The sequence below is a fragment of the Moschus berezovskii genome, chromosome 3, assembly GCF_049115385.1.
Source record: "Moschus berezovskii isolate FMDL1 chromosome 3, NW_MosBer_1.0, whole genome shotgun sequence".
NCBI lineage: Eukaryota > Metazoa > Chordata > Mammalia > Artiodactyla > Moschidae > Moschus > Moschus berezovskii.
The window spans coordinates 113,841,096-113,867,874 of record NC_142462.1 but is presented as its reverse complement, the minus strand read 5'-3'; the positions used below and the strand labels follow the sequence as shown (position 1 = coordinate 113,867,874).

The 26,779-nt window shown below is 44.5% G+C and overlaps 1 protein-coding gene across 5 annotated transcripts in view; it reads left to right on the top strand.

Moving 5' to 3' along the window:
- The window catches only part of DENND2A (DENN domain containing 2A), a 101,847-nt gene that overhangs the window by 29,285 nt on the left and 45,783 nt on the right, over positions 1–26,779 (top strand). For 3 of the 5 annotated variants that reach the window (XR_016037083.1, XR_016037081.1, XM_055421371.2), the window contains exons 2-5: positions 1,484–1,583; positions 4,912–6,069; positions 22,693–22,820; positions 24,385–24,506. Coding sequence is in view for 2 of the 5 variants with exons in the window: in XM_055421371.2 (XP_055277346.2) it covers positions 5,042–6,069; positions 22,693–22,820; positions 24,385–24,506 (1,278 nt within the window). In the remaining 3 variants the exon portion in view is untranslated. Of the gene's footprint in view, positions 1–1,483; positions 1,584–4,911; positions 6,070–22,692; positions 22,821–24,384; positions 24,507–26,779 lie in introns of those variants that run through there. The other 2 variants (XR_016037082.1, XM_088834694.1) reach the window with 1 other exon arrangement.

The following is a 26,779-nucleotide window of genomic DNA, read 5'->3' as shown; positions in this document are numbered from 1 at the left end:
CATCTTCCTAGCCACATCCACCTAAGCCATCTCGTTTGTCCTTGTGATGAGAGACACAGAGTTCTGTAGGGACTTGCTATTGAAGTAGTACATTTAATCAGTTACTTCAGTTCATTTAGATGTCAGGCCCTGAAGTTTTAGTTTTATAAAACTGCTGCTTCTCCCCTGAGACTGCTCCTTTGGTACCCACGTGGCCCTTAGCATCTTGCAGGTTTGAGATGTTCCGTGGGAAGCCTGGGTCTGCTAGGACTATCTCCTAGTTTTCATAGACCAGACAGATGCCTTAGTGGCTGGGCGTTTGCCGCTCCTGGATTCTGAGCCTCTGAAAGAGTCCCTCCATACAGGGCTCTAAAGCCAAAGACAGTAGGTTTACACCCAGCGTCAAGGCAGCAGCAGAATAGAATAGCTACTTCATGGGAAATAGATGGAAAAACAGTGGAAACAGTGTCAGACTTTATTTTTTTGGGCTCCAAAATCACTGCAGATGCTGATTGCAGCCATGAAATTAAAAGACGCTTGCTCCTTGGAAGGAAAGTTATGACCAACCTTGATAGTATATTAAAAAGCAGAGACATTACTTTGCCAACCAAGGTCCGTCTAGTCAAGGCTGTGGTTTTTCCCGTGGTCATGTATGGATGTGAGAGTTGGACTGTGAAGAAAGCTGATCGCCGAAGAATCGATGCTTTTGAACTGTGGTGTTGGAGAAGACTCTTGAGAGTCCCTTATACTGCAAGGAGATCCAACCAGTCCATTCTAAAGGAGATCAATCCTGGATGTTCATTGGAGGGACTGATGCTAAAGCTGAAACTGCAATACTTTGGCCACCTCATGCGACGAGTTGACTCACTGGAAAAGACTCTGATGCTGGGAAAGGTTGGGGGCGGGAGGAGAAGGGGACGACGGAGAATGAGATGGCTGGATGGCATCACCGACTCTGTGGACATGAGTTTGAGTGTACTCCGGGAGTTGGTGATGGACAGGGAGGCCTGGCGTGCTGTGATTCATGGGGTCGCGGAGAGTCGGACACGACTGAGCGACTGAACTGAACTGTGTAGGCACTGCCACTTGAGCAGATGGTTTATTTCTTGTTTCAAATTAAGTAACAACTCTTCTCTTCTTTGGGGTCTGTTAGCACATCACTGGTTCTTACAGAGCCTTGAAAGAGTGTCAAGTTGTGCTGGTATTTGTTTTACTTTCTAAGGTTACATGTTTTCTAAAAATTTTTGGTTACTTTTATCTAAAAGACACACACCCACATGCCTGCACACATGAGAAGCTTGGCATGGGGGCTGAATCTGGGTGGACCTCAGATTCTGTGCCTCTGACCCCAGCCCTCTCTGCATCAGGAATTCTGTACAGTGCAACCCTGTCACCCCCTATCCCGGGGTGGAATCCGCCAGGGATAGTTTGGGGTGTGGGCCCTGGATTTGCTGCCATGCTCGCTGAGCGTGCCCTCACTGAGCGTGCCCCCCTGTTCCCCCAGGCAACTCGGAGCTCCTCTTGGTGTTGACATGATGACTGTGCAGGCCAGCCAAGGGCAGCCACAGCCAGACTGAAAACCTGGGCTACGGATTGGCTGACAAGTAAGAACTTTTCTCCGCCATCACTGCAGCAGTTGGCCCAGATTCTCAGTCTCCTTCCTTTTTCCACTGCCTTTCCCTCCTCACGAACCCCACCTCCCTGAACTAGGCAAGCTTTCTGGTCTAAGGCATTGTGATGAGCGCCCTCCCCTGTAAACCATCTCCATGCCCTGTGCTCAGTCAACAGCACAGGACCACAGTGGCCAAGGGAAGGCCTGGCCGATACCCAGGTTCCACTTCGGGCCTTGTCCCCATGTATGCCTTCCAGTCCAGAGTTTATTTTTCTTTATTAAAAACTTCATTTTATTTTATTTTGTATTGGGGTATAGCCAGTGAACAGTATTGTGATAATTTCAGGTGAACAGCAAAGGGACTCAGCCATACACACACATGTATCCGTTCTCCCCCAGACTCCCCCCACCCATCCAGGCTGCCACAGAACATTGAGCAGAGGCCCCTGTGCTTGCACAGTTGGTCCTGTTGGTTATCTGTTTTGTTCAGGTGTTTCAGCTATTGTTGAGCCCTAAGGCTTTGCAGCTGCACCTGTCCTCATGGCCTTTTTACCCAACTTAGATTAGCAGGGTTGTTTTCTCCCTTGATGGAGCCCTCTCCTCTGGTCCCCTGTCTCACATTCTGCAGTGAAGTTGGCAGTCACTGAGCTGTTCACAGCTGTGCACCCTAGTCCAGAGCCCCTTCAAGGGCCACAGAATCCTGGAAACAGGAACTAGAGAAGTTCTTGGGTCCAGCAAACACATGCAGAAGGCACTCTGCCCCTAGTTTCATCATGCTTCCCACTGCTGCTTGAGCTTTGTAATTCCAGGGTAGTTTTCTAACAGACTAGCCTTTTTCCCTCTTCAGTTTTTAGATGGACCCTCAGTGATTGTAAAGTCACTCCAGATGTTTGGGATCTTAGACAATAACTATAACTATTACAATAACACTAGTTACCATTTATTGCTATCAAGATTTATAATGTATGCTGTACGGTGGGTACTTTACATATGTTAACACATCCTTTCAATCATTTAACTTATTGACTACCTGCTATGTATTGAGCATAGCGAACAAAATAAATTTGGCCTCTGCACCAATAAAATTTCAGTATTCTCATTGTAAGGTGAAAAAAAATGAAATCAAGGTCCAAACCTAGGTCCCTTTAACTCCAAAGTCATATATTCATCTACTGTCAATATTATTTACTAGTGCATATGATGTTAATGATGATATATTATATCATCAGTTCTCACTAAGCGTGAACTAACTTGAATTGTGTTTTTATGTGTCCTGTCTCTTCATCTTGCCTCTAGACAGTAAGAGCAAGGAGTTAAATTTCTGGCTTTTGAATTCTCGGTAGAATAGCTAACTGATTCTAACTCTGATTCTGACTAAAATTTAAATTCATGCTAATGTCCTCAATGGTGACAGAACTATTAAAAAAGGGTTTCTTTTTTGTAAGCGCTCTGTTATGGATGGTAATTGATTATTTAAATAAGGAAATCTGCTTTGATAGCCATATTTAACATATGAAAATTTGTTTGCAATTTCACAAGTTTCTGATTTATGCTAGGCAACCAAGAACAACAACATAATTTACATGTTAATATCTCAAGCCAGGAAGAAGTCTTTATGTAAACAACCATTAGTCTCTGGACGAGAAAGCTAGATAGTAACAGGATGCGTGAAATTGCTAGTTACTCATCCCTCATGTGAACCTTAGCTGGAGTTTCCGAGAGCCTGTGTATTTAGAAAACATGCACCATGAAGTCGGTCCATGCACGCTTGCTCATCTTGGCACATTTAAGGTCACTGTGCTCAGTCATGACCTTTGCTGGTGGAAGAAATGCTTTGCATTTCAAAACACCAATACTCTCATGCTCATTGTTGTTCAGTCACTAAATCGTGTCTGACTCTTTGCAACGCCGTAGACTGCAACACACCAGGTTTCTGTGTCCTTCACCATCTCCCAGAGCTTGCTCAAACTCATGCTCATTGAGTTGGTGATGCCATCCAGCCATCTCATCCTCTGTCGTCCCCTTCTCTTCCTGCCTTCAATCTTTCCTAGCATCAGGGTATTTTCCAATGAGTTGGCTCTTCACATCAAGTGGCCAAAGTATTGGAGCTTCTGTTTTTCTTTCTAAATAATTTTTAACATCTTCATGGCATTAACTGATCTTCTGAAATCACATTTGGAGGCCTATATCCCCACATAGTAACTGTTAACCACACGTGGCTACTGAGTTCTTGACATGTGGCTGCTGCAACTGAGGAACCAAAGCTTTGATTTAATTTGACTTTAGTTTAAATAGCCACATGTGGCTAGTGACTACCGTACCAGACAGTGCAGTTCTAGGCCATGCAGGAAATCTGAATCTGCTTATTCATGCACCAAGTATTATTGACCACCTACTCTGCCGGGTGTTGTTAGGGGTGCTAGGGATGAAGCGATAGACAAAACAAAACGATCCCTATCCTCCCAGAGAAACCAGTGTAGTGGGGTTCACATTCTAGAGGAGGTTCCAGTCAAATGCAGCTAATCATTGTGGCTTTACCCACTCAAATCAGTACAATTTATCAAGCCCAGAATCAGGGAAAACTTCATGACTTATGGCATTTGTTTTAATTTTTAAATAATCATTCCAAAGGCTCTTCTGTTGGTATAATCTTCTATCTCATGAAACTTCTATTTTCATTGGGAAAAAGCTAACAATAATGATAATTGCCATTTATTGTGTATTCACACCATTCTAGATACTTAATATGAGCTAGCTTATTAAATGTTTACAGCCACCTTGGTATGTATGTTTATTGTTATTCCCATTTCGCAGATGAGGAAACTGAGGTTTAGAGAAGTTAAACAACTTAACCAAGGTCACACAACTGGTCAGTGGTTGAATTAGGATTTACACCCAAGTCTGTTGAACGCCACAGTCCAATAGCTCCTTTCATTCCATTTTGCTGTCTCCCGAGGAGAAAAGCATAAAGTGATTTTTTAAATGGTGGTTTCAATGTTTGTGGCTTGCAACTAGTATCTAACATTTATGTGAAAGTGAAAGTCACTCAGTCATATCCAACTCTTTTCGAGCCCATGGACTAACTATACAGACCATGGAATTCTTCAAGCCAGAATACTGGAGTGGGTTGCCTTTCCCTTCTCTTGGGGTTCTTCCCAACCCAGGGATCGAACCCAGGTCTCCCGCATTGCAGGTGGATTCTTTACCAGCTGAGCCACAAGGGAAGCCTGACAATTTATATCTAAGTTTTAGCAAATCGCTATGACGTGTCAAGAACAATAATCAAGAATGCCTCACCAGTGTTTGTTTTTCTTGTTTAGGGTCAAGGTGGACGGTCCAAAGACTGGAGAAGACCCTCAAAGGCAGACATTTAGGTCCTCCATCCCTTTCCTAGAGACTGATCGGGATCCAGCCTTCCAAAGAAGCCCCCTGGAGAGCCTCCATAACCTGATGCTAGAGCCAAGAGTGGACTGTCTTCAGCAGAACATGTTCAGCTCAGATATGATCATCAGTGACCCAGCTTCAGATCTCAGCGCTAAAGGAGCCAGCAGGGCCGGCAAGAGGCAGCTGGGCAGTGTTCAGGACCCGTGCCCTCCCACCCAAGGCAGGGCCCGGCACACGTCCCTCAGCATAAAGGACAAGATATCCGAATGGGAAGGGAAAAGGGAGTTGCCCACTCCTGGCCCTGGCAGGAAGGCCGATGGCCAGGAAGATTACCTGATGTCCTGTGTGACGGAGAGGAGCAGCAGTGACGGTTCGAGGACTCGGGTCACCGAGGCTCAGAATGGAACGAGGCTGGATGTGGAAAGTAGAGAGGATGAGCGGAATAGAGTGAAGGTCAGAGCACAGGATGCCGAGCAGAGGCCGGACCTGAGCCAGTCAGCCCGGGAGCCGGCTCCCGACTTGGGCAGAGGCCGGGAGCCCAGGCTCGGCAAACAGCGCTTTCAGAACGATAGCCTCTCTGTGCTGAAGCAGGTCAAGAAACTCGAGCAGGCTCTGAAGGATGGGTCTGCCGGGTTGGATCCCCAGTTACCAGGCACGTGTTATTCCCCACACTGCCTGCCGGACAAGGCCGAGGAGGCGCCCACCCTTCCTGAGCACCGTGGGGGTGGGAGCGGCTCAGAATTCAGAGCCCACCGCTTGGACCTGGAAACCAGGGAGCCTACCCTCGAGGCTGCCGAGGAAAGGAAAGGCTTGTGCAGGAGGCCCTGTGACCAGAGCCTGGAGAGTGTGTACAGAGGCTTGGAGGACCCCCCCACAAAACCTTTCATCAACCCCTTGCCCAAACCCCGGAGAACTTTCAAACACGATGGAGAAGGGGACAAGGATGGGAACCCGGGCACGAGCCTCCGGAAGGACAGAAGGAACCTGCCTCCCCTGCCCTCTCTGCCTCCCCCGCCCCTGCCCTCCTCTCCCCCACCCCCCTCGGTGAACAGAAGACTGTGGAACGGGAGACCAAAAGCCAGTGCTGACCACAGGTAGGTGACCAGTGACTCTATGCCCCATGGCAACTATCTGTTCTCAGCCTGTTTGTTAAGCCGTCGGATCTTGTACTTAGTCAAGACTGTCCATAGCTTAAGATGGTTCATTGATTAAACCTGAAGACGTGGTAACTAATGTACAGGTGTCTTGTGCTTGTTCCTTGTCCTCAAAAAAAAGAGTATTCAATCACCCTGCAGATGTGAATGAGTGCTTGTAATTCAGACAGTAACCAAGGATTAAATGAAAACTTGGTTAACACCAGCAAAATCTGCTAATTGATACTCATTCTGCCACTACCACCCCCACCTGTGCGTGTTGCTCCAAGTCTCTCCTCCCTCTTGCTTTCGCGTTTTTTCTTGGTATTGACTCTAGAAACACACTGCCTGGCCCTCTCACAGTCTGTCTAACTTGGAACAAGTTACTTAACGTCTCGAGGCCTCAGTTTTCTCATTTATACATACAGATGCTCACACGGGAAATATTCAGTAATATTAAAATACCTTAGATAATAAAACCTGTGAATGCTTAAAGGTAAAATCTGTGCTTTGGAGACAGTTTATTTTCTGTTCTGAAACCTGATCTCTAGTCTGTTTCTGTAATGTGCTAATTGGTTTGGTACCTCCTAATCTGGAAACCCTCTACTGGGGGAAAACTCCTCCAAATAGCCGTCAGTACCTGCCGTCACCACTACTTCCCGCCTGGGTTTAGCCTGACTCCCTGCAGTAGGGCTTTTGCTACTAATCCTAGAACTTCTGTTGGCCAAGTCCACCTACGACCTCCACCTTTGCCAAATCCAATTTGTCAGTTCTCTGTGCTTTTCTTGACTGACTCACTTAGCCTTTGCGGACCAGCTTGACTCACACCCCCCCTGAAATCCTATGTTCACTGTAGGCTTCTAGACCTCCTGCTTTCCTGACCATCACACTTCACTGGCTGCTCCTCCTCTCCTTCTACCTCTTGAGTAACACCCCCCTCAACCCATCGACACCCCATCCCAGGAGCAGGTCTCCTCTCCTCCATCTACATGCGCTCCCTTAAACTGGCCTCACCCACTTTTCTGTTTTTAGATGTTAGTTGTGTGCTTATGATTCCCGAATGTGTGTCTCTGGCCCTGACCCTCTCCTAGCTTTTGGTTTGTATAGTCATCTCCTGCTTGTGTCTCCATTTGGTTATCTAATAGCTTGGACTTAATATGTCTAAATTCTCAATCCAGGCCACTACTAAAATGATCTTCTCCCCAGATAGATGCTCTCTGGTTAAATGGTATCACCCTTCATTTTGCTTATGCCCCAAACCCTAGGAGTGATTTCTCTTATTTTCGCACACCACCAGTCTAATTCATCAGCAAGTCCTCTGGTTCTAGTGTTAAAGCATTTTCTTACACCTGACTACATCTCCTCCACTGCTGTCTCCTTAGTCAGTTGTATCTACCTGCCCCTTACCCCCAGTATTTTCCTTCCCAGCAGCCAGAGGAGTCTTTTGGAAATACAGATTCGATCATATCGGTTTCCTACTCAACATGGTCTGTCAGGAAGGATTCTTTGGGTGCCAAAAATGTAATTTCTTATGTTCTCTTCTAGGGGAAAAAAGGTTGTCTATTCTAGAATTTCTAGAAATACACACATATGTATTATATCCTTTCAAAAATGAAATCATGCTGTATACCAGGCATGTTTTACTGAAGATATCATTGAGATATTTCCATGTTGCCACCTTTTTCTTTTCACCTTCCTTTTTTAACTACCAACTTTATATCATGTGGCTAAACCATATTTCAATTAACCATTTCCCTGATGATTTACACTTAGGTTGTCTCCAGTTTACAAATAATGTTGTGATGAGCAGAATATAGCATTAGAGAAGACTCTAGAGCCAGAGAACTTACTAACTCTGCCACATCCTAGCTGTGTGACATTGGACAAGCTACTGAATTTGTCTGAGCCTCATTTTACTTATCTGTAAAATAGAGATAATTATAGTAACCACTTCATAGCTTTATTGTGAAGATTGGACCAGTAGATATTTGTCAACATAAGTTAAAACAGAGTCTGGTATATAGTAAATGATTGATAAATGGTCAGTTCAGTTCAGTTCAGTTCAGTCGCTCAGTCGTGTCCGACTCTCCGCGACCCCATGAATCACAGCACGCCAGGCCTCCCTGTCCATCACCAACTCCCGGAGTTCACTCAAACTCATGTCCACAGAGTTGGTGATGCCATCCAGCCATCTCATTCTCCATCGTCCCCCTCTCCTCCCGCCCCCAACCTTTCCCAGCATCAGAGTCTTTTCCAGTGAGTCAACTCGTCGCATGAGGTGGCCAAAGTATTGGAGTTTCAGCTTTAGCATCAGTCCCTCCAGTGAACACCCGGATTGATCTCCTTTAGAATGGACTGGTTGGATCTCCTTGCGGTACAAGGGACTCTCAAGAGTCTTCTCCAACACCACAGTTCAAAAGCATCAATTCTTCGTCGATCAGCTTTCTTCACAGTCCAACTCTCACATCCATACTTGACCACGGGAAAAACCATAGCCTTGACTAGAAGGACCTTGGTTGGCAAAGTAATGTCTCTGCTTTTTAATATACTATCAAGGTTGATCATAACTTTCCTGCCAAGGAGCAAGCGTCTTTTAATTTCATGGCTTCAATCAGCATCTGCAGTGATTTTGGAGCCCCAAAAAATAAAGTCTGACACTGTTTCCACTGTTTTTCCATCTATTTCCCATGAAGTGATGGGACCAGATGCCATGATCTTTGTTTTCTGAATGTTGAGCTTCAAGTCAACCTTTTCACTCTCCTCTTTCACTTTCTTCAAGAGGCTTTTGAGTTCCTCTTCACTTTCTGCCATAAGGGTAGTGTCATCTGCATATCTGAGGTTATTGATATTTCTCTCAGCAATCTTGATTCCAGCTTGTGCTTCTTCCAGCCCAGCGCTCCTCATGATGTACTCTGCATATAAGTTAAATAAGCAAGGTGACAATATACAACCTTGACGTACACCTTTTCCTATTTGGAACCAGTCTGTTGTTCCACGTCCAGTTCTAACTGTTGCTTCCTGACCTGCATACAGGTTTCTCAAGAGGCAGGTCAGGTGGTCTGGGATTCCCATCTCTTTCAGAATGTTCCACAGTTTATTGTGATCGACACAGTCAAAGGCTTTGGCATAGTCAATGAAGCAGAAATAGATGTTTTTCTGAAACTCTCTTGCTTTCTCCATGATAAATGTTAGCTGTTATTTTTTTCTGGCTGTGTTCTGTTTAATTACTCAGGGTATGTATTTCTTTTCTAGGACCAAACAGTTGTAAATATTTTAACCTCATAACCTGTTTTACTATCTAGTAGAGCTTAACAAAAATTTCTTATTGTTGCTAATAATTAATCAGTGGATTCTTTTGGACATTCTACATATTCTGTCATGTAATATACACACAAATGATCATTTGGTCTCCTTTTTAATAATTATAAAGCTCTTATTTATTTCCTGATTATTCTCCTTATTCAAAAATGTCTTGAATATTCTTGGATGTATTTTTCTAAGTATTCTATGTATCACTGTGAAATTTCACACATAGTAAATATATCAGCTTTTAATTGGGATTCCATCCATTTGCTAAGTATACGGTATTTTATCTTTTTGTTGCCATTGTTAATGGAATCTTTTTTTCTCATTATATGGTCTTTGTAGTTAAGAAAGCTATTTTTCTATATTACTCATTTAAAAGAGCCCTTGAAGAAATTTCTTACTGTTTCTAATTATCAGCTGATTCTCTTGGACTTTCCATGTATATAATAATATTGTTTGCAAAGAATTATCATTTTAAGTTTTTTTCTTTTTGATTTATATCTCCAAATTCTCTCTCTTACTAAATTGCACTAATACTTTCATAACAGTGTGAAATAATAGTGCTGACAGCACTGGGCAGCCTTGTCTCACCCTAACTTTAATGATAGTTCTTCTGCTGTTCTACTTTCAAGCACTCCTGTTGGATTTACATTTTCATTCGATCAAGGTAGTGTTCACTGGTAATCCTTTTTTGTTTTTTCTAACTAAGAGTTTTAAAAATTAGGATTGGGTTTTGTCAAATTACTTTTCAGAAACTTTATATGATCATATGGTTCTTCTTTGGCCTATTAATGCTAATATTCTATTTAAGATTTTTGTATAAGTATTCTGTAAATGGGACTAGTCTATACTTGGATTTCATTGTACTAACTTTACCAGCTTTGGTATTAGTGTCTTGTGATAGCTATAAAAGAATTTGAGGGCTTCCCAGGTGGCTCAGTGGTAAAGAATCCGCCTGCCAATGCAGGAGACATAAGAGACATGGATTTGATGCCTGGGTCAGGAAGATCCCCTGGAGGAGGGCATGGCAACCCATTCCAGTATTCTTGCCTGGAGAATCCCATGGACAGAGGAGCCTGGCAGACTACAGTCCATGGGGTCACAAAAAGTCAGACATGACTGAGCATCCAGGAGGAGAAGGATAAAAGAATTTATAGGTTTCCTTCTTTATGTGCTGAGAAAGTTTGAATCCATCTCTAATTCTAAATTCTTTCCCAAACCAGCGCCAACCTGAGAGCCCTGGGTGCTCTCGTGACTTTTCTGCTTCTGTCCCCCGTGCTTCTCCAGAGAAGCCCTTCTGTGCCCTTTCTGGGCTATTCCTCCAAAGAGGGCGTCTTTCCCAGGGGCAGGTTCGTCCTGGGAAATTGGAGTCTTTGAACTGTGTCATCTGTGGGCAGACAGATCAACCTGGTGAACAGTTATTCCCATTATCTTTTCTCTCTTAGCTACCATCTGCTCTTTTCAGTCCTCTAGCATTTTCTCTAAAACCAGCTAAAGTTACTTTGTTTCAGTCCAAAGATGAAATTTTTTTTGGCCAATTTGGATATGGTTGCATCAGCTGTGTTTAAAGAACTTTTGGCTTTGGAGTTCTCATTTTGTTTGAAATTGTACAATGGAGGTGATGAGGGCAAGAGGTTCACTTTCTACTCTTAAAAAACAAAATATGCTCTTTATTGTGGTCCTGTCACTTAAAAAAGAGAGAGAGAAAAAGGCTTAACTCTGAATTTGGCAGACTTACTGTCCTCTCTGAGGCAGGAAAGTCACGCCAAGTTGGAGAAAGAAATGATTAAGGATTTTGAGGTTATGAGGGTTTAGAATTACACAGCCAGGCTGTGCACTGCCGAGAATGTATCCAGCTTATTTTCGTATGCCGATTAGTCCACCTCAGCGAGAGCCAAACCAATGGATTCCGATTCCGGGTTTGAGAAGATGTCTTTTTCTTTTTCTTCTCTTTCTCTCTTCCTATTTTTTCCTGCTCTTTTTCCCCCCCTCTTTTCTCTCCTTTTCCTCCTTCCCCTTCTTCTCTCTTCTTTATTCATTTCTCTAAAGCCCCAGGAAATTAAATGCAAGGACTTACGCCTTCAATCCTAAAATGGAACACGAGAAACCCTCACATGTCAGGAAATTCCAAAGATAAGGTTCCTACAGCAGCATTAACTTGGTTATGTATGTTTTATGGCATACGTTTAATAACTTCGGCAGGAATGCCTTGAGGCTGACATTTTAACAAGAAAAGTTATTATTTTTTAAGTGTAAGCAGCATCCCAAATTCACATGTGTCTGTATCCCCAAAATGTTTTAATTTGATTTCAGATTTTTTTATTTTAGTTTAATCTGATCACACGACAGAGTTTTTGGATCTTTTTAAAACCAAATAGCCATGATGACCAAAATTTCAACTTTTCAACTGATTATCTTGGCATCACATAGATTCAGCCTTTCCTTGGGGCTTTAGTGTAAGACTTTGAGAAATTTTTGAGGACATGAAACCTCAGTCATTAAATGGCTGCCAAATCATATGGTACTGTTATCGATTCTATAATTTCCATCTTCTCTAGGACTGATGGGGACCCCCTCAGCAGTCCAGCCGGGCAGCCACCCTCAGCTAGCATGAGTGTAGTCTCTCATGTACCAGCCACGCTGTGGTCTGCCCCTGTCATTATGAGTCTGTCTCGGTCACCGTGGCATCCATGAGGCAACTCTCCCATGCCTGAAAACAATATTTAAAAATCTTCAAAGGGGCAAGTTGTTTGACTCATTTGAGATCTAGAGCAAAAGTTACTCTGAAAGCATCTGAGAAGCTTGACTTTGCAAATTCGTTTAAAAATTTCAGTAGCAGTTGCGTTGGAAGACAACAAGAGGAGAGTGGAGAGAGTGGTCATTATTCTTCATTAGAGAAGCAATTGTCATGTTTTATTTCTCATGAGAAGGTGGAAATGAGGGAGATTAGGCACAATAGTGGCTAAGGATAGTTCTTTTTATGATTCAAGATAATTTTATTACAATCAAGCTACAGATTTCCAATCAAGCAAATATTGAAAATATCTAGTTTTTCTCATCTGACTAGTCCCATCTCTTTAGCTATATCTTTTTAAAAGCGTCATATTTTTTTTTTCTGTAAGCATAAAATACTTTTAACATTTTTGCAGAAAATAGCACACAATTTGTGTTCATCTTTCAAAGGTAGACTTTTGCATTTATATAAAAAGCAAGAGACATAGAAGGTCTGTAATTTGAGCAAAGTTATATATAAAATTGATAACAAAGCTAAAATGAAAAGTAGTTCTCTTTGAAACTCAAGCATTTGGTAGGTGTTAAAGTGAGGGTAATGTGAATCAACCTTTTCACTTCAGGAAGAAAGCTACAGTCCTGCCTGTTCCACAGTCTGCAAGATAGTTTTCCTTCTTTGTGAAGAGTTTAGGCATTCCATGATGACTGACAACATTCTAGGAAAACTTTCTTCTGTGAAATAGTTACATTTTTCTGTTTGACCCAGCTTCAATGTTACTTTGAAATTAATAACCATCTCTTTCAAAGAAAGGATCTCTGAAGAGCTTTTCTAGGTGATGATGAGGACCGTCATAAGCTGAGCTGTATTTTCCCCTTTCATTTTTTAGGGGGATATACTGAACGTGCGTCAAAATGTGCAGGGTGATTCAGTTCGTGCTTCCTTCTAGGCTTCATTATCCTTAGTATGTCCTATATTAGCTTTGAATTTGATGAAGATGGTCGAAATAGATCATCTTTGTCCATAAACTTTTTATTTTCCAAAATCCCCCCCCATCCTGAAAGTATTAGGAGAATCTTCTAATATGGTGTACCCATTGAGGATGTCTGTATCTGAATATCATTTTTTGGGGTCAATTTCCTTAAAGCAATATGAATTTGTACTGAACAATTCAATACCTAATAAGGGCCTTGAGTAAAAGATGATTTTTTTTAACTCCAAAGAGAAGTAAAATTAGCTTGATATTTTATTTATTGATTTGAAAATCCTTTGAAGAGGTAATAAGGAGACAGAAGGACTGGTACCCAGACTAACTTTGACAGTGTCGTTCAGCTTGTTCATTTTAGATCAACTACCAATATCCAAGTCTTGTTCTTAGAACACTATTAAAATCTTCTCCAGACTTTAGCTGTTTGTGACACCAGTGATGGCTTCCAATTATTTTTAGGTGAACAGTTTTAATGGTTGCATATCAAAGGTAGATTGTTTCTCCTATAGCCACAGTAAGGTTGCGTGTGTGTGTGTGTGCTCAGTTGTGTCTGACCCTTTGTGACTCCATGAACTGCAGCCCGTGAGGCTCCTCTGCCCATGGTATTTCCCAGGCAAGAATACTGGAGTGGGTTACCATTTCCTTCTCCAGGGATAGTTTTTCTTCTAATGTTTCTATTTTGGATCCAGGATAGAGATAAGCGGAAACGCAACATGTGTAGTCATAGCATGGGACAGAGGAGATACCCAGTAACAGAGCAAGAGCTTAGAGCTGAAATAAGCATACTCTTGCTTAGCCCCCTACTCAGATCACCTGGTGGTGAGACAGGCTGGCACCTGGAACTCTTTGCTACAATGCTGCAATGCTTGCTTCTCAAGCAACAAAGTACTGCACTGTTGGGGCAAATTCTGAACAAAAGGTCCAAAGAGACCAAAAAACGCAACTGCCACTTCTGAAGAACTGGGAGCAAAAGCAGGGTACTGTGCATGTCTTCGGCACACAATAACACCTAAGGGATGGGCAGAACACCTAAGTTGCCCCTCTGGCCCAACCCCTGGACAAACCCCTCCCCTCACATCATAGAAGAAACCAGCTCACCTCCCCCAGTGAGTGAGCAAGCAAGGGAACCTGCTGTTTGCTCTCCCTCTGGCTGCTGCAGCAGGAGCCCCATAAAGTGTTGCCTGAATTGCTTGTCTGGTCCCTGATCAATTTCTGTTGGTGAAGGAGGCCAAGAACCCTGGTCGGTAACAGTGATATGAATGTCCTTCCCAAGAAGAAGAGCTGCAGCTGGTCACCAGGCATGGAGGGAAAGTGAAGTCGCTCAGTCGTGTCCGACTCTCTGCGACCCCATGGACTGGGACCTGCTAGGCGCCTCCATCCATGGAATTTTCCAGGCTAGAGTACTGGAGTGGGTTGGCATTTCCTTCTCCAGGGGATCTTCCCGACCCAAGGATTGAACCCAGGTCTCCCACATTGCAGGCAGACGCTTTACCGTCTGAGCCACCAGGGATGCCCACTGGCATGGAGGGAAGCAGGGTCTATGGCAGCTGGGGGCGGGGGGTGAGGGATTCAGAGCACGGCATCCCTGGTTTCAAGCTCATGTTTTAAGTAGGTGCTGGGTCTCAGGCCATCCAAGCAAATTTAAATACAGCCAAAAATAATTCTGGGGGCGAAATGTGTTCAAAAAATTGACAAAAAATCAGCTCTCAGAATACAGATAAAAAATTTTTTTACCCCCAAATAGGAATGAATTTTAAGCAGTAAAGATGGCCATTAAAACCAGCTTTTAAAATATTCACTCACTTATTCAGCCAATGAATATTTGCTATGTACCTATATAGTATTGGGGGTTCCCTGGTGGCTCAGATGGTTAAGCATCTGCTTGCAATGCAGGAGACCCGGGTTCAATCCCTGAGTCGGGAAGATCCCCTGGAGAAGGAAATGGCAATCCACTCCAGTACTCTTGCTTGGAAAATTCCATGGACAGAGGCCCCTGGTAGGCTACAGTTCATGGGGTCGCAAAGAGTCAGACACAACTGAGAGATTTCACTTTCTTTCTTCTTTCTATGCAGTATTAGGTTATAGCAAGGAACACGGTAGACTGAGATCATGCCCTCATGAAACTTACAAGCTAGTAATAGAACTACACACCTAGTTCTGTTATTCACCACTCTCAGCGCTCTGAGGAAGCCGATGGTGCTGTGGGAATGTTCAGCAGGGGTAACTAGCCTGTCATGGAAACAGGGCCGGCTTGGGTACAGGGCCTCAGGTCCCCAGGCACGGGGGTGGGCTGCGGGATTAGAGATGCATTTTGAGTGAGCAAACAAGCAAAGACCCTGGGGCAAGAAGGGCTTGAGCCCACTGGAGGACGTGAAAGGCAAGGGTTGGACCAGAGGGATAGGAAGGGTGTGAGCTGAGACCCAGGGACCTCTAGAGTCAGCTCTGAAAAAGCACTGTGGCCCAGGCAACCGTTGGGCCTGTTACTAAAGAGGAACGGGAAGCATTTGAAGAAGCATTTAAGAAGGAGGGGAGACACGGTCCGATTTGTGTTTTTCAAGAGCTTGCCCCTCCACTCCACAGCAGTGTGGACACTGGCAGGGGCACCAGGGGACAGTGTGGGTAGTTGTGGGGGGTGGGAGGAAGATCACACACCTGGGGTCACCCTGCAGTGTAACTACAGAGGGGACTGAAAGAAGCCGGTGGATCCCAGGGATACTGTGTAGGTAGAACTCTGGTTAATTGGCTCGATGTGGGCAGTAATGGAGAAGAACCTGCACAGGACTTCCAGGTTTAAGGCATAAACACTTGGATGGATGGTGACAGCCTTTGCCGTTCATTCTGAGCTTCCCCTGCATCATCTGTTTGTTTTATTTTTGGCTGCACTGGGTTTGCACTGCTGTGTGGGCTTTCTTCTAGTTGTAGTATGCGGGCTCCTCATTGCAGTGGTTTCCCTTGTTGCAGAGCACTGGCTCCAGAGCACAGGCTCAGTAGTTGTGGCTTCTGGGCTCTAGAGCGCAGGCTTAGCTGCCCCAAGGCATGCGGAATCTTCCTGAACCAGGGAGAGGACCCATGTTTCCTGCCTTGGCTGGCAGATTCTGAACCACTGAACTGTCGGTAAAGTACCCACACGTCATATAAAGGAGACATGGGATAAGCTCTTACGTTAGTATTTCATTTACAAAAATATGAAACAATCACAAATGACGTCCAAAATACTACTTGAAATTGCAGGGATTTGGAGTTTGTTTGTTTGTTTTTGGCCACATGACATTTCATGTAGGATCTGAGTTCCCCAACCAGGGATCGAACCCATGTCCCCCACAGTGGAAGTGTGAGTCCTAACCATTGGACCACCAGCGAAGTCCCAGGGACTTCTTACCTTTGCATCACCAGCTGTGAGTTCAATTCCACTCTTTAAGAAGGTGCTTATGAAACATTCCCTGGTGGCTCAGATGGTAAAGCATCTGCCAGACATGTGGGAGACCTGGGTTTGATCCCTGGGTTGGGAAGATCCCCTGGAGAAGGAAATGGCAACCCACTCCAGTACTCTTGCCTCGAAAATTCCATGGATGGAGGAACATGATGGGCTACAATCCATCATGTATCACAAAGAGCTGGACACGACTGAGCGACTTCACTTTCTTTTCTTTCTTATGAAACACGCAACTGGATGTGGAACAAACATGGAAGTGTTTAAAGGAGAAAGAAGCCAATCTAGATGTGGTTATCATTAGCCTTTCAAAATGTCCTTTCAAAGTTAATATGTAAATAAAGGTATTAAAACCTTTTGCTGAGTTAAAAAATATTTTCATGGAAGAGACTCAGCTAAGTGATAGGATGATTAGTTTAATCAATGAGCCTCAGAACAACAGGACTGCAGTCCCAGGGGGCATTTCTGCAGATGATAGAAATAGTGCTGAGGAGGAACCAGCCACCTAATAAAGCTATATGTTAGTGAAAATATGTTACCAACACAGGACAATGAGAAATGGAACTCTGTGATTGGAATTTTCTTTTCCCACTGCCTCTGGAAGCTGAGCATGTAAAGATTTCTGGTTTCTTCTTGATCATGTGTGGACAGTAGCTTCATGTTGCTTTAAAGTTTGTCTTTCAGGCTTCCTATATAAGAATTAGCCTCCTGAAAAGCATCATTTTAATACAGAAATGGAACTTCTTTTTAAGAAATTCTGTGATGAATTCTTTTGCATAGTAGAGTTTTGCACTGTGATTAATCGTCCTCTAGTCAGCTTTTTTTTTTTAATGGAAGTTTGTAACATTTTAAAAGTGGGCTTTTCTAATACTATTTAGACTGTGTTGGTAATCAAATGCAAAATACAGCTGATACCTTGTATTATCTTCTTATTCTTGAAAATTTGGAAAGATCATAAATAACATTCAAATTATAGCTTGAAATCCCAGAGTGTCCGACAGCAGCTACTTGGATTACAGGCTAATCCCATCCTAACAAACCCCAACAGATGATCCAGATTCTTGTGTCACATATGCTGGAAGTAAGGGAGCCATCCGCTGGGACTTGGAGAGCCTTTAGCATACAGACATCTTTATTGTTAGGGCATTTATTATTATTAAAACATTTAAACTACTCAGATATTATTTCATAAATGTGTACATGCTCAGTCACTCATTCGTGTCCAACTCTTTACAACTTCATGGACTGTAGCCTGCCAGGCTCTTCTGTCCATGGGGTTCTCCAGGCAAGAACACTGGAGTGGGTTGCCATGCCCTCCTCCAGGGAATGTTCCCAACCCAGGAATCAAACCAGCATCTCTTGTGTCTCCTGCATTGGCAGGCAGATTGTTGACCACTATGTCACCTGGGAAGCACCCTATTTCATAAATACTTTATAATAATTTTATTATTTTAAGATTTGACCTATACAAATACTGCTTCATTGATACCTCAAATGAGATGCGAGGTGTTTAACAGCAGACAGTGATAGAGCTCTCTACAGGGCAAAGCAAGGCCCAGCTGTAGCCCCTTTCTGCGACCAAAGAAAAGACCTAGCTTAGCCAGGGTCGTGCTGAAATCCCAGGCAGTCAAGGCTTTACCTGTGGGCAGTGGCCACCACCCTGTCCCTCTGCTTCTGGGAGTAGAGCTTCCTGCCGCTGTGGCAGAAACTGCTCAGCTCCCAGTGAAGTGCCCCCTGCCTGTGTCCCCTCTTCCCTGTGAGGGTTCATAGCATCTCTTCATCATATAGTTTAGTTGCATTATGGAAAATAGAGGGTGATAGAGGGCTTACCTGGGCAGTGCTCAGTAATGCGTAATGTCATTTTATATAGGAATTAATTTGGAAATTCCCTGGTGGTCCAGTGGTTAGGACTCCGAGCTCTCCCTGCCTAGGGCCCAGGTTTAGTCCCTTGTTGGGGAACTGTGATCCCACAAGTCATGAGGCCAATAAATAAGCAAATACATTTTTTAAATTAGTTCAGATTCCACACAAAAACCTTTGGAAACTGCCTATTTTAATTTGGGGCCTGTGACTGCAGCTCTCCTCCAACCAGATTCCCCGGGTTCTCCTGCTGTAACTGGGAACAGTTTATCTTAGGTCTCTGGACCTGTTTTTTCATGCATAACATGTGTGTAATAACAGCAATCCGCCACAAGGTTGTTGTGAAGTTTGAACGTGCTGATCCAAGACAGGCACTCGGTCAGCTCTCAGTAAGTACTAAATGAATGATTCTGCACAGTGTGCCTTTTCCCTACCACATAGTGTACGTACTAAGGACTCTAGCTGATGTAAACTTTATTCTGCCCAGCAGGGGAAACCCAGGAGTTCTGGCCCCTCTAGGCCAGTTACCTGACTGTGCTCTGGGCCACACCTCCAGCCCCAGTCCACCTGCTGGCTGTTGCCAGCCTGGGCTAACGGCGCCCAGACTAGGAAGTGTTCAGGGTGGGTTCACAGCATAGCCCAGTCCCATCTTAGAGAAACAGCTCAGACCTGCTTCCCCTCCCCAAGCCCCTTCTACCAGAGCTCTGAAGCTCAGTCCTTCTTCTCCTCATTGGACACCTCAAGGGGAAAAAGAAGGGGCTTGTGGGTTGATATCCCCTCCTTTGGGGCGTGACCTTCTGTTCCTAAGCCCAGAACCCCAGGTGACAGTTTGAGCCTCCCAGCCTGACTTAAGGCCATAGAGATCCAGCCTAGAAGCCTGTCTTTGTACTCCTAAGTGCCGAAAGTATTAAGGGATGAGGGTGGAGTGGAGATAAGGGGCGATGAATTAAGATGTGCAGGTTAAAAGTATAGGGCCTAGGCAACTCCCTGATTACCCAGTGGTTAGGAGTGCACTTTCACTTCTGGGGCCTGGGTTCAATCCCTGGTCAGGGAGCTCAGATCCTGCAAGCTGCACAGCCAATCAATCAATCAACAGTGTAGATCCTAAAGAGGAGAAGCCTTGGGAACCTCCTACACCCAGAAAGAGGAAGAGGAAGAGAACTGCCAGTGCAGGCCAGGAAGAGTGGTCTGACAGGGCGTGTGGAGTTAGGGCCGCCTTGCATCCGCCTCCTCAGACCCTCCAGAGGTGTGCCCCATTCTTTGCTGAACAATGCGAACAGTTCAGTTCAGTTCAGTTGCTCAGTCGTGTCCGACTCTCCGCGACCCCATGAATCATAGCACGCCAGGCCTTCCTGTCCATCACCAACTCCCGGAGTTCACTCAAACTCATGTCCACAGAGTCGGTGATGCCATCCAGCCATCTCATTCTCGGTCGTCCCCTTCTCCTCCCGCCCCCAACCTTTCCTAGCATCAGAGTCTTTTCCAGTGAGTCAACTCATTGCATCAGGTGGCCAAAGTATTGGAGTTTCAGCTTTAGCATCAGTCCTTCCAATGAACACCCAGGATTGATCTCCTTTAGAATGGACTGGTTGGATCTCCTTGCAGTATAAGGGATTCTCAGGAGTCTTCTCCAACACCACAGTTCAAAAGCATCAATTCTTTGGCAATCAGCTTTCTTCACAGTCCAACTCTCACATCCATACATGACCATGGGAAAAACCATACCTTGACTAGACAGACCTTGGTTGGCAAAGTAATGTCTCTGCTTTTTAATATACTATCAAGGTTGGTCATAACTTTCCTTCCAAGGAGTAAGCGTCTTTTAATTTCATGGTTGCAATCAGCATCTGCAGTGATTTTGGAGCCCCAAAAAAATAAAGTCTGACACTACACTTTCGTAAAATATAGTAAGAAAGGATTACAAGAGGTATGAAATGAAAATAACTCTCATCAGTATACAAACCTCAGTTTGTTTTTTTGTAAGTCCATTCTGTCAGATTGCTTGAAAAGCTTGTAAACACTTACTGTCAATTTCTGTACTTACCTTAGCAAGGACTGGTAAGAACTGGCACCCCAGGCCTGACCCATGGGTCACACTTTGAGCACTGCTGCCTTTCACTGTAAAGTGGTATCATGCACTGAAAGGAGCAGAGTGGTTAGGTTTTACCAGAAACTAGTGACCTTTAGGAGAAATTTCAGAAAAAGGATGCTCACGGACAGGTTGAGAGAGTAAAGGAAAGAAAAACCAGAGAACTATGGTAAACTAAGAGAATAACCTCTGCTTCTCCCCTCCCCCCAGCTAAAAGTGTTGACAAGGAAGGAAGGTGAGAAATAGCAGAACTGCAAGGGACTTTGCTTCAAAGGAAGGCTTTTTAAGGTAGAGGAGTCCCATGCATGTTTGGGCTTCCCAGGTGGCACAGTGGTAAAGATTCCACAGCCTCAGGTTCAACCCCTGGGTCGGGAAGATCCCCTGGAAAAGGAAATGGCAACCCACTCCAGTATTCTTGCCTGGAAAGTTCCAATGACAGAAGAGTGCTGCATGCGTGTTTAAAGAAAGAGAAAGAAGCTAGTGGAAAAGGAAACATTTTAAATGCAAGAAATCCCCAAAGCTTGGCAAGTAGGCAGATAGCCTCTGCCTGGTTCTGCCCTTCTGTTGCACGGCACTCTCCACCCTGTTCCTGCAGTCCAGCGAGCTGACTGTCTGTCTGTCTGCCGTTCCCTGAAATGTGCCGAGGTCTCTGTAACCTCAGAACTTTCTCACACGCCCATCCCTCTTTTGGGGATACTCTTTTCCCAAGTTCTTTTTATTCTTCAAATCTCAGCTGCAGTTAGTGACTTTCTCTTTGAGAGCTCCCCTAATGCATCCCCAACCTGAACTGAACCTTCCTCCATATCCTTCCAACCTGTGCTTTTCTGTCATTGAACTTATTCGTGTGTGAGCTGGTTGAACATCTGTGTTCCTCCTTAGAATGTAAGCTCTTTGAGGCAAGGACTCTGACTGTTTTAGTCCTTCATTTTCAAACCCTGAGCACAGTGTCTCCCTCAGTAAATACAGCACTGGCTACATAAATAATTAGTAGCACCACAACAATAATAAAAATAGCTGGTGTGCTCAGGTACTCAGTTGGGTTCAATTCTTTGCAACCCATAGGACTGCAGCCCGCCAGGCTCTTGTGTCATTGGAACTTTCCAGTGAGAATACTGGAGTAAGTTGCTAATTCCTACTGCAGGTATAATAATAGTATCATTTTAGGTCTTAATTTTTTTGTTGGACGATAGTTGATTTACAGTGTTGTATTAGTTTCTGCTGTACAGCAAAGGGAATCAGCCATGCATATGAATATACCCACTTTCTTCTAGACTCCACTCCCATATGGATCATTACACAGCACTGAGTAGAGTTTCCTGTACAGTATGTTCTTATTAGTTACCTTGTTTGTATATAGTAGTGTGGATGTGTCGATCCCAATCTCCCAATTTATCCCCCCTCCCACTATAACTAACATTTGTTGCATGCTTATTAGGTGCCAAGGATTTTATAAACATTCTCTTTTCTATTTTTTGGACAGTCCTATCTACTGTCCTAATTACTATCTACAAATCAGAACACGGGTTTCAGCACAGGTAGTTTATCCAAGAAGGAAAAACTTGTGAATGAAGGATTCAGGATCTGTGTCTAGATTTATTCAATCCTAGAACAGCCCATGCGGATGTAGGATGAGGGGAGAGTGGTAAAAAGCCAGGCCCCAGACAGAGACCCAGCCATGTTTATACAGATCTCAGAGTTCGGTGGGGTGCCTCAGGTGACCTATGGGTGTCTGATTATAACCACTTAGGTGAAAGAAAGGGGAAGGGACCCAGGCCTCTCCTCTGCTCTGAACTGGCCATCACTGCTCCTTTCTGGTTATTCATGTGTGTTCTGTAGAACATTTGAAAAATCGAGAAGAGCAAAAATGAAGAGAGGCCATCCCTCAGTCCTGAGACAGCAGCTCTGTGTTTCACTTCCTTTCTTCTTTATCTCCTCCTTACATATGTTTACTTACAAAGTTGGGTTTGTATTTAAATGTATACTCTACAATCTTTAGTTGGCATAATAACATAAACATTCTCACAAGTAAAAGCCACATCTCATATTTGAAGATTTTCACACTGTCTCACGAGAAACAGAGTTGATTTTGGCATTAGAAATTTTTACACGAAAAAAAAAACTTTTATGGCATATATTCTCTGAACCAGCCTTGGGTTTTTTTCTTCTCACCTTGTACAACCCAGGAAGTCCTATGAGTTTGAAGACTTACTTCAGTCTTCCTCTGAGAACAGCAGGGTGGACTGGTATGCACAGACGAAGCTGGGGCTCACACGCACTTTATCGGAGGAGAACGTCTACGAAGACATTCTAGGTAAGAGGCCGAAATGCCTGCGTGAGTCTGTGAGAAGGAGGGGCGGGGAGGTGGGGCCGTCTGCTTGAATCACACACACACTGGAAGACAGACATGTCCTCAAGTGAGAGAGCCAGGTAGGTGGGTGGACGAGTGACCCAGGGTGAAATATGAGAGAGAAAATGAGAGGACTGGCGATGAATGTCCAGGGAGGCAGCGAGATAACAGTGGGAAACACACGAGACCTGGAGCCTCAGTGTCTATGACTGAATCTTGACTCTGCTACTTGTTAGCTGTGTGACATTAAGCCGGTGACTTAACGTCTCTGAACTTCGTTTCTCTCATCTCTGTCCTAAGGAGGATGATAGATACTTAACAGGGTTGTTAGAGGACTGGAGAAGATGGTATGTAAAATATCTGGCTTATGACAGACTCTTGGTGAATTGTAGTGATTACGAAATGAAGGAAAACTGAAGACCACCGCACTCTTTCCAAAACTGTAGGTGTGGCAGGAACGCCATCAAACTTCAGACTGAAATGTATTTGAAAAGTAACTTTGGCCTTGCTCCCAAGGATTCTCTGATTCCAAAATGGGACTCAGATTCACAGAGCTTGTGTGCATTTAGATTTGGTGAGTTAAAATCTTCAGGGAGGATCACAGTTTCAGTAAGATGTACACTCAGACCATGTCTGCATATTTTGGGGCAGGATGGGTCAGGGAAGAAACGAGCTGGTGAGAGGGAAAAACTCATCTGTGTGCCTATACAAGGGGCAGATTGGGCAGATACATGCGTTCCTGCATGCACACAGTCCTCAGCACTGGAATAAACTCCTAGGTGGGAGGAAACGTGAGACTTGAAGAAGCCAGAATACTAAGCAGAGCTATTTGAATTACTGAGTCCAAGCTGCCAGAGACAGGTTCCTGCCAATGCAGTAGATGTCCCAGATCCAAAATGGGTATGAGATCTGGATTTCTGTTAGTGTGTGCCTGGCAGGGTAGCTTTCAGTTACAAGGAACAGAAAACCCAGCTGAAACAACAAAGGGAGTTCGTTGGCTCGTGGGACCAGAACTGGCTTTCTCTTCCTTCTTATCTCTCAGCTTAGCTCCCTTCTCCACAGGTGTCCCACGATCTCCATGATGGCTGCCATCAGTTCCCCAGGGCCCCTGCCTGCAGCGAAAAGGAAAGCCTGTCTCCTGCAAGTCCCAGCAAACACCCCGAGGTTCACTCTCACTAGGCGGGGTTAGGTCCCTGTTCACCTTCAGAGTCCAGGAATGCCATGCAACAGTGGGCTTAGGCCTGGAACATGAGCCCTTCCATGAGTGGCCACCGAGGCCAGGATTCAGAATATTCAGATTGGCTTAAGCTCTGAGACCGGGAGTGGAGTTCTGCTCACACCTCCGAGAATGGGGAGGCAGAGACTTAACCCAGTGAAAACCGAGATCCATTACCAAGAGGAAGGCTAAATGCATAGCAGGACAACACGCGTCCCCACAAGGAGAGACCAAGGTGTTGGCTAGAGATCTGATAAGGAGAGCTTCCTTGGTGCTCCCAGTTTCTGATCTGTTCATTGCCTTTGACCGCAGATCCGCCCATGAAGGAAAACCCGTATGAGGACGTTGAGTTACACGGTCGCTGCCTCGGGAAGAAGTGTGTCTTGAACTTTCCAGGTTCTCCCACCTCTCCCATCCCTGACCCACCTGCCAAGGTATGAGCCCCCAGAGAAACGGTGCAGGGAGGGGGTCCCCAGCACTGTGGCCTTGAGCAGGCTGGGGTTCTGGGTTACACGGGAATGCCAGGCATCCTCACTGCAGGCTCTTGGATTTGTCCGTCAGCGGCCTGCCTCCACTTCCTGCCTCTAGTTCTCCTGGAACCCTCTGCTCAGCAAGGCTTCCTAAAGTAGTGTTGTAGCTTCCGGCTCAGAATTCTCCCCAGCTGTAAATAAGATAGTACATCCACGTTACACAGCTGTGAAGAAGAACTTCCAGACATAAAACAAACTCATGTATGTTTGTGAATGCACAGGAATGTCTCTGTAACGGTCCCTAAGAATGAGTTAGCAGGTACCTCTGCAGAGTTGTCTGGGTATCTAGAGGTCAGGAGAGAACACTGACATTTTCTCAGAATATCTTTTTGAACCTTTTGCAGTTTTGTTACTCTTGCCTAGAAAATCCCATGGAAGGAGGAGCCTGGTAGGCTGCAGTCCATGGGGTCGCTAAGGGTCGGACATGACTGAGTGACTTCACTTTCACTTTTCACTTTCACACATTGGAGAAGGAAATGGCAACCCACTCCAGTGTTCTTGCCTGGAGAGTCCCAAGGATGGGGGAGCCTGGTGGGCTTCCGTCTATGGGGTCACACAGAGTCGGACACGACTGAAGTGACTTAGCAGCAGCAGCAGCAGCAGTATGCACATATAGATAATATTACTGTATTCTCATACATGATAACTTCAACACATTGCCTGGGAACTGAATTCATATTCTTCTTTTTTAACACATGTCGTTTTATTCATAATGATCCAAACTGGAAACAACCCCAGTGTCCTTCAGTGGGTGGATGGTTATATATAGTGCAGTACATTTATATGATAGAATATGATTCAGCATTAAAAAGGAATGAGCTATTGATGTATGCCAACCTGGATAAATCTCCAGAGAATTATGGCAAGGGAGCAAAGCCACTCTCATAGGTTTACATACTGCATGAGTTCATTGATATACTTTTGAAATGACAAAGTTAAAGAAACAGAGAACACATTGGTATGAATTCATATTCTTTAACATAACATTACACATTCTTCATAATGGATCCCTGGGCACCCATTTCCCACAGTTCCTACATATAAAATCTTCTCTCCAGCCAAAGCCTGCTAACTGCCTCTGAAGCCATAGCCCCACGAGCAGCAAATGTTTTATCTGAAGAGCCAGGGAGTGACTATATGGTCTCTGTTTAGACTGCTCAGCGCTGCCATTGTGGTGTGGAGCAGCCACAGACTACATGTAAACCAGTCAGTAAGGCTGTGTTTCAATAAAACTTTATTTACAGATACCGAAATTTGATTTTATATAATTTTCACAAGTCACGTAAATATATATTTAGTCATTTAAAAGTGAAACTGTTCTTGGCTCATGGCCTGTACAAAAACAGGTGGTGGCCCAGATATGGTCCACAGGCTGTACTCTGCCCACCCCTGCGCTGGGTCATTTCTACCTCTGCCCTTGGCTCGTGCCTGGACCTCTCCCTTCCTGTAAGGCCCAGTTCAACCATGCCTCCTTCAGAAAACCTCCCGGCCACCTTAGTCCCTGGGACTTGTTCCCCTCTGTTCTCCTGTAACACTCAGTAGGCCAAGCATTCATTTTACACTAATTTGTATATTCCGTCTTATGACATCTCTTACTTTGATGGTTTGAAGTCTGACTTAAGTCATGTTGTTGTTGAGTCGCTAAGTCGTGTCCAGCTCTTTGCCACCCCATAGACAACAGCACGCCAGGCTTCCCTGTCCTTCACTATCTCCTGGAGTTTGTTCAAATTCATGTCCATTGAGTCAGTGATGCGATCTAACCATCTATTAATTCATATAACATGTCTTAAAAATATCTCCTCAACTAGACTGTAGGCTCCTCAAGGTCAGAAAGTATGTATTTGGTTTCTTTGTGTTTCCCGTAAGTAGTTGTTATACAGTGGTTTAGTTGTTGAAGAAATTAAATGGAGACCAAATCCAGGCTACAAGTGTCAGTTTAAATCCCATCAAAAGGATCTGTTTCCAGCCTAAGAAAAGAAGCCAACTTCCTCTCTAGGCTCCGCTCAAGGTCAGCACTGGCTGGCAGGCAGGGGGTATACACATAAGGCCTGATAATCACAAAGGGAATCTTCCTCAAGAGAGTGGAAGGTTGAACCTTTCGTGAAAGCTGGATCTTACTGGCCCAAATCAATTGCTACAGTACTTGCCAGAACCAATTAACTGCTGTCTTCTCCTCC